Below are 12,596 nucleotides of genomic sequence, written 5' to 3'. Positions count from 1 at the left end.
CCTTAGTATGTGAAAAAAGGTGAGGAAACATTCTTCTGTCCATCTTCTCTGTGCCGCTGAGGATTCTCTAGATCTGTGTCCCCTCACGCCTTTTTTCAAAGTTGAGGAATTTTATTCATTTTATTACTTCTTACATTGAAATCATTCCATACCTCTGGCTTTCTTCATACTTTTTGCCTTTCTCTGTGCCCCCGCTAGCTCTGTCCCTTCCTGAGATAGTGACTGCAGCTACCTGCAGCATTTATGATGTGGGCACACCAGGGACTTCGTATGACAGCAAAATGCTGCTTTCTGTTTTGTTGTCTGTTTCTTCCCTGATAATGCTTAGCCTTGTACCTCTCTCTGCTGCTGACCATTAAACAAATGTTTTCAGAAAAATATACACAGGGATGCCCAGATCTGTCCTGTGCTTGATTAAAAGCTAGTTTGGACTAATTTTCACTGTGTATGTGTAATTAGTAGTTTTTTTCAATCTGCATTACTTTGCGCTTGCTGATGCTTGATTTCATTTGCAACTGTGCAGTTGCATGGCATCATGAGATCTCTCTGCAGCTGACTGTGGGTTTGATTATCCTGAATAACTAAAGACATGCTTCTGAGAAAGCTACTTTCCCAGAGGAAGGAGTAGAGTTGGTTGCAGAAAGTAGAATATCTCGTCCTAAGGCAAGAGACAGGAACTTCTGAGCTCTGTTCCTCTTTCTGCCGATGACTCTTTCTGTCGTGTTGGGCAGAGCACTTAACCTGTCTTTAGAACAGGGATGCTATTGCACACTCACAGGGTTGCTTTGAAATTCCACTGGTGACTTTAAAACTTCCCTGGAAATGAAAATCCCCTCAGAACTGCTACCTACGGAGAGAGGTGGCTGATGGCAATCTGTGTGGCCATGTCTGTACTAGGAGACTAACCAGGGCTAGAATCTGTTCTCTGGTGCTGAAGAAAGGTGGCACAGGCTAGCTCATATCCACACCACTAAACTCTCCTTCTCTCCTGAGCAAGCTGTCTCATGCAGGCTGCGTATGGGGAGCAGTCTCTGGCCTCTGGCACCTAAATTGTGCACAGGCATTGTCCAGGAGTGTGCTGGTTGGCACAGGTCAAAGCCATGCCAGGGGACATACCTACAGTTAAACAATACAGGCAAAGATGGTCCACATTAGGTGCTGGTGTAGATGTGCCTTTGTGAACAAGGAATATGGGGCAGGCAGATATGCTGTCACTGGCCCTGTTGACATTGATTCCCAGTCTGCAGAGAAACACTGTGGGGCCTGCTGTTTTGTTCTTCATGCCCCCTGTTTCATTCTGGCCGAAAGAGAGAGCCTTTATTTTCATTATTTTGTAAAATTTCATTATAAAATGCTTCTAGAAGAGAAGGCGAAAAGGGATGATACTTTAATCACCTAAGCTATATTTGTTTTCAGACTGCTTGTTGGGTTTTAAAACTGACATTCAAGATACAAGGGGAGCAGAAGAAAATCATGTTGAAATATTACATCTGCTAACTGTGGCTTTTTCCTCACGGTTTTAATACTGTTCTCCAACTCCCAGGAGCCATTAATGAAATGGCCACTCACCCTGGCTATTATGAGGACCTAGTGGAGAAATCGATGGGGAAGTATAACCTTGCTACAGAAGAGATAGAGAGGGATCTGCACCGCTCCCTCCCAGAACACCCTGCCTTCCAGAATGAGATGGGTATTGCTGCCCTGAGGAGAGTGTTGACAGCTTATGCTTTTAGAAATCCAAACATAGGATATTGTCAGGTAATTGAAATCCCTTGGAAAAACTTCAAGGTCTGGAATTTCAGTTCTTGCCTCATACTGCTATTTCTTTAGTCATGTATATTTGAGTATTTGGCTATGTAGAGTACACTCAGGTGTGCATACTCATGTGAAGGAAAGCCTCAGTGCTGCAGAATTACAGTAATGCTGAGGTCAATAGGATTTGACACAAAGACCTACGCTAATAGAAGTATTGGCAGTAGATGCGGAGATATCTGCATAGTTTTCTGTAAGCATATTTTGTGCCCATAAATCTAGGGGCTGGACAGAGGATGACTACAGAGCTCTCCTGAAATGCATCTAACAAAAATGACAAATGAACCATGAAGAAAGGGTGCAATTCTTTTGAGCAGAAAAGAGCTTAGGAATTGTTTATGCTTAAATTTTCACCTACCTATTCATATATATTCGTTATATAAAAACCCTTGAACCTCCGTACTTTTTTTTCAATGATGCAGTTCAATCATGCAAAAAATACCCCAAAAAACTAAAAGGTATCTTACTGCTCTGTACGATAACCATACACGGTTATAGTTAATGCTGAGCGGTGCATATTCTTAGAGTCTTTATGCCTGTGATTCTAGTCTGGCTTCTGGTGCCAAATCATGCTCACTTGCTATGTAGCTTTGAGCAATCTCCTGAGCCTTTTCCTACCTTCTTATCTATTATTATGAAAAGGAAACTTGAATTTATGAGCATTAAGACCTTGTTTAATGGCTGACTGTTAAGATTTCCAGATGTAAAAAAAGTAAATGAAGTGCAAAAAATTCTATCATAAATTACTTAGAGATGTAACAGTAATCATTAACAGCAGTAACTTTTTTTTTTTTAATAGAATGCTCAGGAACGTAAAAAGACATTGTGTTTCCATTTGCTAAAGCTGTCACAGTGATTGTTAATAGCCTTGGGACTTGGTCCATGGCATACAGAATGCTGATTCACAGTTACAGTGAGAATTCAGGCACTGAAGTATTTCGTATGTGGTAGTCAAGACAAAACATAATAGCAAAGATCTCTGCAGAATTATAACATTGTTTTGAATTTCGTTTGCAACCTTAGTTGTCAGTTCAAGTTGGAGTCTTAAAATGTTAATGAATCACATTCTGAAGTGAGCAGCTAATTCTGTAGGAGTCAAACTGAGAAGAAAATGGAATAAAAATACTTCGTTTCTTTAGACGAACAGGAGTGTAGTCAAGGATCTAAGCAGACAATTCAGAGGTCATTGTACAATGTTATGGTATTTGAAATGGAGGGGAAAAAGGTCACAAAAATCTGTTGTGCACAATCAAACACGGGGAGTAAGCAGCAACAAGGAACTTCTCTTTCGCTACGCTCTGGCTGTTCATGACTGATACCACTACACACATTTGCCTAGGCCCACAGATGCTCTGTCTGGGCCCTTTCATATGAGCAGAAAGCATGAGCGAGCGCAGACTGCTGCAAAGAGTGGTACAGCAGTGCTTATCCTCGATGCTCTAGGAGGCATTTTGGCTACATCAGACACATACCCCCAGARTTCCTACTGGGAGAACTTTGGTATGCTGTAGCAGTGAAACTGGACTCCTGCAGACCTGAGTAGGCTCCTGATTATGCAAAGAAATCTTGATCTTTATTTTTTATTTAAAAAAAAAAAGTTTTATTTGAGGTTTTCTTAAGCCTTACTGTAAGCTTTGGGAAAACACCGCCTGCTGTATTTGCAGGAAAATATTTGAACAGGTTGGAGGCCGGAGGGGGGGATATGTTTCCTAACTACAGCAAGCACTTATCTGCCTACTTACTGCACTAGGTATTGAAGAAATGGTGTATAGTGATTGATATTTCTCTTTCTTTTAGGCTATGAATATTGTCACCTCAGTACTCCTCCTTTATGCAAAAGAGGAGGAAGCTTTCTGGTTGCTGGTGGCTTTGTGTGAGCGTATGCTACCTGACTACTACAACACAAGAGTTGTTGGTATGTTATGGGGATTTTTTCTGATATGACAGTACAAAAATCAAACAAACGAATTTGTATGATTTGTATTGAAACAAGCATATGCATACATGCATTTGTGGCATAAAAACAATTGTAAACACTCATGATGAGGCAGTTTGCTCAGGAGCGCAGAAGTAATTCCCTAAACAGATATTGTGATAGTTAATAATCTTTTATCTATTTAGGATTAGATAGAATTCTAAAGTGGGCTGAATCAGGGTGAAAGAAATCCAAAAGAAAAGGGAGTCTAGATTTTTAATTTTAGAGGATCCAGTTATTTAAGGTAGGTGGAAGAAGGAGCTTGGACAATTTATAGTAGAAGACTCTGTGTCTCTTCACCTCTGATCTGAAAGCGCAACAGTCATTGCYGTCAGATGACAGTTTCCTTTTGTATGTGAAAGAAGTGAATGGCTCTTCAGTTTATCCTGAAAACTGCCTTTATTGTGGCTCACAAATGCTTGAACTACTCATTCAGTCCTAGAAATGGTTCTTCCTGATATGCTTAAGACACATGTTATGGTGCAGATACATTTGTCTTGGTCTTGCTTAATAGTAAGTGTTCTGCAGACTCAGCTTTCCCTGCTGCTACAGACCACTTTCACAAATTCGAGACCAATCCAAACCTAAACCCCATCAGGCAATCACCCTGGCCTCCTCCAACAGGTAATGCTGAGAAATGTTGTTCTGCTAGTACTAGCAAGAACTAAGTCATTGCAAAACATGTGTAGGTCCCAGAGCAAACTGACACTGTTAGCTCTTATAAGGTGTATAATTAAAACAAAAAGGAACTTACTGAGTTCAGTTTGTGTGCACAGCTCAGTAGTGGAATAGAATCTGTTATTTATCTGAAAATGAGAAAATGTGCATAAGCATCACGTAGAACATTATTTTTCATATTTTTATATATATATTTATATATTTTTCCCTGTAAATACATGCTGATGTGTTCAGTTGCTCCCAAATGAATGGGCATCCAACCTTGTTTATTTTTAACAGGAGCGCTGGTGGATCAGGGTGTCTTTGAAGAGTTGGCTCGAGATTATGTTCCACAGCTTTATGATTGTATGCAGGACTTGGGCGTAATATCCACCATTTCTCTGTCCTGGTTCCTCACTCTTTTCCTCAGTGTAATGCCATTTGAGAGTGCTGTGGTGGTTGTGGATTGTTTCTTCTGTGAAGGAATAAAGGTGATATTTCAATTAGCGCTCGCTGTCCTGGATGCTAATGTAGACAAGCTGCTTAACTGTAAGGATGATGGAGAAGCCATGACAGTCTTGGGAAGGTATATATTATAGAAAATAAAATCACTTAATTTTTTTATTTTGCTTCCTTTCTTGACTTGTGTTCTGCTACGTTGAAACATTTAATTTAAACCACTACGCTAGATGTGAATCTTCTAGATGCTTATAGTCCTTTTTTTTCTTTTTTTAAACTATAAAAGGTGCCCTTTATAATTATCTTAAAATAATAAGTGACTAACAAAGTATAGATTCTTCTTTCAAGATTTTCAAATAAACTTCTCAGACCTGGTTATAGGGACTTGTTTTGATTGACCACATATTTTTTGTTACTTTATCTCGTACTACTTACCTTTTAAATGCTTCTGAGAAAAAGATTTGATCTCAATGGAAATTATTTTGGAATGGACTAAACAGAACTCAGTAGAATTAGACAGACTCTTCAATGAATGGACTTYGGGTGGTGAAACGGGATAGAAACAGGAGGCAGATAGACTGAAYTGAGTCATTTAATACAAGCTAACATTGCAGTGTGCAACCTCTGATTTCCTGACATTTTGTAGTAGTGTTTAGTTTTCAAGGTGCTGCTGAAAACTTTGGATTTTTCTTCCTAATAAGTTTCAGGAGTATAGCCTTACTGAAGTTTTGTCCTCTTCCCCCCGACCTCCCTGCTTTGGGATTAAAGGGAACTGTGATTGCCTTTCCTCTGAAGTAAGCCCCAATGCTTGCTGAGGATTTAAGTGTTCTGCAGCTGCCAGGTAGAAGACCGATGACCTACAGCAGCTATGCTGGCAGGAGAGACAAACCCTTAAAGCCCCTTGCAGCGAGGTTGGGCAGTAAGTGGGACGGGGCTACACAGACTGAAGCACACTGACCCTTGTTCTCATAGTGTTGTAGGTGACATACCTCATGTAACATACATAACCTAAAAGAACAACTGAGCCACTCAAACTGTGACCAGTTAGATTTCAGCTATATCTTGATAAAGATAGCTTATTAACAGAACTACCTTAGCCCTGGGGAGAAGCACTATTAGGATTTGGCAAATTACTAATGTCAAAAATCATGTAATTCATTAGTAGTGTGGCTTGTTCATTCTTACATTAAATTAATCTATATGTAACCCTTATTCTGTTAGCCCTTAGAAGGGAGAGGATAGAAATGAATCTTGGGTCTCATTTCTTTTGCTTTTTCTTGCCAGATACTTGGACAGTGTAACTAATAAGGACAGCACTCTTCCACCCATTCCTCACCTTCACTCACTGCTCAGCGATGATGTGGAGCCATATCCTGAGGTGGATATCTTCAGACTAATCAGGTCTTCCTATGAGGTAGGATAGGATTTCTTAAGAAAAACTAGCCAAACCATGCCAGTTTTGCTTTACAGAAGAATTTGGTACTCTGTAATTCAGCTTTGTCTGGAATTGGAAGAACAAGAAAGAATTGCAGAATCATCTCAGAAGGCAGAGATGTGTGGGTTTTTTGTTTGTTTTTTACCAAAACTTTTGATTCCAGCTGATTTATTTTATATAGAAACACGCAGCATCAAAGGAGAGCAGCCCACAACCAAAAAGTGGCCTACAAATGAAAGACTGAACTTGTTCAAAAAATGTTAAATCTGGTTTAAGCTTTTTTCATGCTTTTCGAAATTGGAATGTTGGTGAAATAAATAGGATTTCAGAGACGTTTCCAAATCAGTGGAACTTCGTTCCTTTTAAGTTACCTCAGCCAGTGCTGATTATGACCATGGGCCACTAACTTCTATATTATCATCAAAAGTTAAAAATTTTCAAGAGAAAAGCACTGTTAATATTATCTGTACAGAACAAAGACTACAATAAAACTAAAAATTTGTAAAGCAGCTTCATTTTCCTTACTTCTTAGAAATAAAACATTGATAAAATATCCATGGTGATTACATTGAAATGCTAATTTAAAAAAAAGAAAAAAGTTTAAAGAGTAATTCTCCTTTATTTACTTCCTTCCACTGACATGCAGGCTAAGTTAGTATTTTAGGTCAAGATGTATATTGATACTAAGGAATATAACAGTTCTTCTAGATTCACGTCTTATGCCCCTAAACCCTCCATGCTTTAATGATATGGTATCTATATAACAAGAAAGTAGGTAGTCTTCATGCTGGAGGACAACCTGAATCAAGTTAGATGTATAGTTTTGCTCCTTAGCCATGTTAGAATGGGGAGAAGGATGAGCAGTGTAGAATTCTGTTCCCTTTGCATTTTTCTGACTTTTTCATCATGAAGACAGTTTACATGAGCTTAACTGCATTTAGGTGAATAACCTGACTCCATGCAGAGCTAGTCTGCCTTCTTGGAGCTCATACAGCACACAACTTTGTAGCTCCTTTTATAGATAAATAACCAGCTGTATTCCAGGATAACAGTGGAGAGAGCAGGAGTCTACACCAGTGATAAATTTAGAGCTGCATCATTTGTATCATTTTTTCTTTTCATGTAGTTACATTTTAGGCAAAACAAATAACATGGGTGAAGAATAGCGAAGAAAGAGAGAGTTGACTACAAAGAGAGAATTAGTTTTGGGGGAGGAGTGTTAGTTGGTTGATTTGGTTATTGAAAAAACAACAATTCAGTAGTAAAATATCAAGAGGAAAAAAAAAAAAGAATCAAGGTACCTGTTATTCAATGACATATTCTTAACCCTCCAGTTCATTGGGTCTAATCAGGACTGGAAATTCACTATGCTAGATTTGTTGAAAATATCAGGAAATCTCTAGTTTTCAGTGAGTGAGCATATCTCTGCTATTTTTAGTATTTTAGTGGTTAAAGCTACTCTATCCTTCATCTTCTAATCATTTAACATTTATAGGAACAAATAGGAAGACTTATAGCTGAAAAAAATGCTTTGTTGGAGTCAGAAATAGAGCAGTCCACCATCACCACGACCCCAACACACACACACACATGCTGAAGGAGGAAAAAAATTGTCTCTTACAGACTGTCCCGTGGGAATCTGAGAACTCAGTGGGGGAGTAGCACTGGCAGAAGCACGGTATTTGGCCAGTTGTGTGAAGAGCTACTTTCCGTCATGCTCAGATCCTATCTAATCATCTGAACTAAGCATGTAAGCTGCTTAGGGGGAAGGCTCTAGTGAAAGCTCAAACGATTCAGGGGAGTGGTATAGCAATTAAGCAAATAGTGCCCCTCTCTGTCATAGTATTGAAGTGTCTTTCTACTTTTGAAAGAGGAACATTCTCCTCTTGAAATAAGAGAATGTAAATAACAAATACATTCTACCCTGCCATTAACTTCCTTGTTTACTGAAATACTTTTCAATAAGAAATCTCTTGTCTTTTCATTCAATTCTACAAGTCATAAGCCACAGAACCTGGTATTATACTGATTGCAATAGGAGTGACTGGAATAATGCAAAATCATTGCACAGTTAAAAGGCTGTGCATAGGTCACTAGCTTTCAGTGGAGTGTAAACTCAGATGTTCAAAGTTATTATGTCATTAACTCCCTTGATTTTGGAGTTGGTTACTTTGGAAAGCATAGGCCTTAAACACTTGAGCTAGATCTATACCAGTGTCTGAGTCTTGGTCGTTTTAACTAAACTACTGATACTCAAAGGTATCAGACTTTTGAAAGGTCTAATAGGTTTTGACCCAGGAAAAATGGCACTTTACAAACAATTCATTGTATGATTTGGAAGTTAGCGTGAACAAGGAACTATTCCCAGTAGTCAATTGCCTTTCTGTTCTGTAGGCCACAAAGGGTTTAATTTTATGGATGTGACGAGACTCTGTCATTTGGTCTCCGGACTGTAGAATGGGCCCCGATTACTGGGACAGATRTGGCCTCAGAGACTCGAAAGACCTATATTTTGAAAATGGGATTGGGGCTCCGGTGTTACATGAATGGTATTGAATATTTTGCTTCTAACATACTTTGCAGGTACCTGCTCTTGAACTAAGTGTTTAATTTCTGTGATGTCTGAAATTCATGAATGTTTACCTAGATTCCATTTTTTCAAAAGATTTTCAATTTTTCATTTGAAAAAATATTCCAAGTACAGGAAATCAGCTTGTTACTTTTGAAGTACATGATAAAGGCACAAGTAGCGTCACAGCTTTAATATAATTTGACCACGCACGAATGTGCTAGCAAATTGTGACCTGCTTATGTTGATGTGCTCGCACTGGCAATATAGGGGATCAGTCCTGTATGAAAGCCCCTCTTGCCAGCTTCTCTTACAATTTTGCATGCGAACACATGATGTCTGGCATAACTGCACATGCTGGCCTTTTGTGCATTTTAAGTATGTACTGTGGATTTTTTTTTGAGGATAAGAGCTTCTACTTATAGTTCATAAAAAGAAATCTAATGGACTAGACATTCCTATACATATGGGACCAGGACTATTATTCTGAATAGGTTTTCCCCTAGGGTGTTTCAGTAGCATACTAAGGAACTCCCTGGAAGCATTGTGTAGCGTGAAAAGAAGTTTTGAAAATAGGACTTTAGCAGTTTTGAGAATCTTGCTCCTAATGTAAATTGCATTCCTGGTGCTTGATTTCAGATGCTCAGGAATGTAAAGACCATTCTACTGTTTGAGCCTTTAGGAATCCAGTTAGTCTAAATATCTTCTCTCTCTGTGGCAAGTAAGAGATGTTCCGGGAGAAACTGAGATTAAACCCTGCAGAAGGAGTTATGAAACAGTCTGGTCATAGAGATTTGTCAAGGGAGAAATTTCTAACTACTGAGATTATGGCCTGAAATGTGAGAATCTGTAACTTAATGAAATACTTTCAAGTGAAATGAAAATAAATTATTTGAGAGGGGAAGCTACTGACAAATTCCTTAAGTCTTTGTTAACTAAGTCATGCATTAGAAAAATGCCTTCACAGCAGTTTTTGAGATATGCCATCTGTGAACACTTACAGAATTAATTTCTTAATACATAAAATGCAAACTAAGCATTCCTAATATTAATAGACACACTATACTGTACTCCTTTTTCTCTTTAAGAAATTTGGAAGTATCCGAGCAGATTTGATTGAACAAATGAGATTCAAACAAAGGCTGAAAGTGATCCAAACCCTTGAAGATACTACAAAGCGCAACGTGGTAGGTACTGAAATAATCTTCTTTGTGAAGATTAAGGTGAGTCAATTTCTGAAATTAAATTAGCTTTTCAATGAGACAGACTTTGAATTGATAATTGTTAATGTTATGTTTCAAAAGGTGCGAACTATTGTGACAGAGACTTCTTTTACTATTGATGAATTGGAGGAACTGTATGCTCTYTTCAAGGTAATGCTGAACTGAAGATAAGATTATGTGCCTGCAGGAAAAGTAAACACTTAAATATCAGAGACTATATGTTTTCTAAAGACCAGGTTAAGTCTGTGAATTACTTACTATCAGGTATCTTAATACAAACTTGAATTAGCTGCTATATTATTGAAGGCCATTCTTAAACTCAGAAATAATTTGTTAAATGTTTTGTCCATAAAAAATGAATATTATGACAAACTATTATTATGAAAAAGTGAATATTGACAGGCTTTTGGTAGGTCTTTAGGAACCTGTGTATGTCTCTCTACCTGACTTAAGGGCATGGTTTTGGAATTTAGAGCAGAAATACCTTCATTCTGCTATCTCAGACAACTAATACTTTTATGCCATGCTAGCTGTTTTTTTGCCGTTGTTCATGCTTTATTGTATTGTATGGAAATTTAGTGTCATGAAGTGATGCATCTTAATAAGTTGGTTGTACAAAAATAACGTTAGATCCACAAATTTCAAGGTCAGGAGTTAAAATGCCTTAGCTTCACCCTCATGCACAGTGCCCTGAACCAGGAGACTGACTTCTCCTGATTTGTCAGAACAGAGATTCTAGGATATTCAGTAGGAGTTTCTTTCCCTTGAATTTCCCATCTCTAATACCAAGCCTTACAATTGTCCAAATCCTACAGTACCTTCTTTTAATCTTCCATGGGTTCTTCATCCCTGTAGTCAGTGAGGCAAAGTGAGGCAGACCACTCTGGTGGATCACTGTGCAGTTAGTGCTAAGAGCTGAATTGATTTGAAGTAGATTCCACTGAAATAAACTCTAGAGCTGTCACTGACTTCAATAAGATGGAGGAAATAGAACTTTATAAAATATTCTTGAGACTAGTCTAATAAAAAAACACTTCAAGTAAACAGCTATTTTCTTATCTGAAATTAAATATTTCCTGAGAGCCTCCTTCCTGACTTGACTGTGTGTGGCAAGATGGAGTGAGTGACCACAGCAAGCCTTTACTTAGCAGAAAGGCTAAGGCTAGGTAGATGGAAGTACATCTGTTAGCCTTGTGTTGTTTTCTGTGTGTGTGTGTGTGTGTGTGTGTGTGTGTGTGTGTGTCTGGATTTTTTTTTTTTTTAATCATTGATAATGATGAGTTGTTTACAGAGTTGATAACAATCTCACAGCATTTTCCTTCTGTTCAGGCAGAACATCTGACTAGCTGCTACTGGGGAGGAAACAGCAATGCTATTGACCGGCATGATCCCAGCCTGCCCTATCTGGAACAGTACCGTATTGATTTTGAGCAGTTCAAGGGGATGTTTGCTCTCCTCTTTCCTTGGGCATGTGGAACTCATTCAGATGTGTTAGCTGCACGCTTATTCAGGCTTCTTGATGAAAATGGAGACTTGCTCATCAACTTCCGTGAATTTGTCTCTGGGCTAAGTAAGGAGAATTCACAACACTCATAATCTAACCAAAACAGGTTGTTTCTAAAGGTGATCCAGTCTGTCAGAAACACAGATCTTGCATTAGCTATCAGATAATGAGTTTGATATATGCCAGTTTGTATAAGTCAGAGCCAGCTTTGTTTTAAGAGCTGTTCATGCAAACATTCAATTAATTTTTTCATGCCTGTTACAGTGATTCCCAAAGAGGTTTAGGCTGGTCTCAGTAGGTGCATCTATGTTAGCCAGTGGTGTATTGCATTGGGAAAAGGATCACAGTATAGTGCGCTCAGGTCTGAGGATGTGATGACCTCATGGTGTGCATCACTGTGGTACTGTGTGGTACCAGCAGGAGTGTGTGTATGTCAGGACCTCGTGTTTCTACCACATGTGGTGTGAAGTGGAGCTTTCCCAGGAGACCTAGTTGAGAGCTCAGCCGTAGGCCTCCCTAAGAAGCAGGTTGTTGTCACTTTGTGCGCTCTTTATGCTGATCCATTTCTCACGTGACCAAAGAAAGCCCTGCCTCCTTCACCCACGCTAAGATGGCTGTGTAGCATGAGCCTACCAAGAAGTCTTGATCTGTACTGGGACTCAGTCATGGTTTTTTCCAGTTCAACAGCAACTCTCAGTATTACATCAATGAACACATGTCYGTGTCTGCCAAACAGATTCAGGGAGGACAAGGTGGTGGTTGCTCTTTCATGGACTGTGGCCTGGCAAACCATCTCAGTGTCTTGTTAGCTACTGTTACTTCATTACACCATTTCCTTCTAACTGTGGTCTGAGGACGGGGTTCACAGAATCACAGAATCGCTGAGGTTGGAAGGGACCTCTGGAGATCATCTAGTCCAACCCCCCTGCTCAAGCAGGGTCACCTAGAGCACATTGCACAGG

At 39.1% G+C, this 12,596-nt stretch overlaps 1 protein-coding gene across 6 annotated transcripts in view; it reads left to right on the top strand.

Moving 5' to 3' along the window:
- The window catches only part of TBC1D9 (TBC1 domain family member 9), a 60,356-nt gene that overhangs the window by 32,015 nt on the left and 15,745 nt on the right, over window positions 1-12,596 (top strand). For 5 of the 6 annotated variants that reach the window (XM_026074444.1, XM_026074443.1, XM_026074441.1 and 2 more), the window contains 7 exons: window positions 1,544-1,758; window positions 3,610-3,727; window positions 4,745-5,030; window positions 6,188-6,317; window positions 9,996-10,094; window positions 10,212-10,280; window positions 11,460-11,700. In XM_026074444.1, the coding sequence (XP_025930229.1) occupies window positions 1,544-1,758; window positions 3,610-3,727; window positions 4,745-5,030; window positions 6,188-6,317; window positions 9,996-10,094; window positions 10,212-10,280; window positions 11,460-11,700 (1,158 nt within the window). The remainder of the gene's footprint in view (window positions 1-1,543; window positions 1,759-3,609; window positions 3,728-4,744; window positions 5,031-6,187; window positions 6,318-9,995; window positions 10,095-10,211; window positions 10,281-11,459; window positions 11,701-12,596) is intronic. The other variant, XM_026074446.1, reaches the window with a different exon arrangement.

The sequence above is a fragment of the Apteryx rowi genome, unplaced genomic scaffold (assembly GCF_003343035.1).
Source record: "Apteryx rowi isolate R43461 unplaced genomic scaffold, aptRow1 scaffold_389, whole genome shotgun sequence".
NCBI classification, from domain to species: domain Eukaryota; kingdom Metazoa; phylum Chordata; class Aves; order Apterygiformes; family Apterygidae; genus Apteryx; species Apteryx rowi.
Note: the sequence above shows the minus strand (reverse complement) of the source record. Positions and strands in the feature narration are given on the sequence as shown.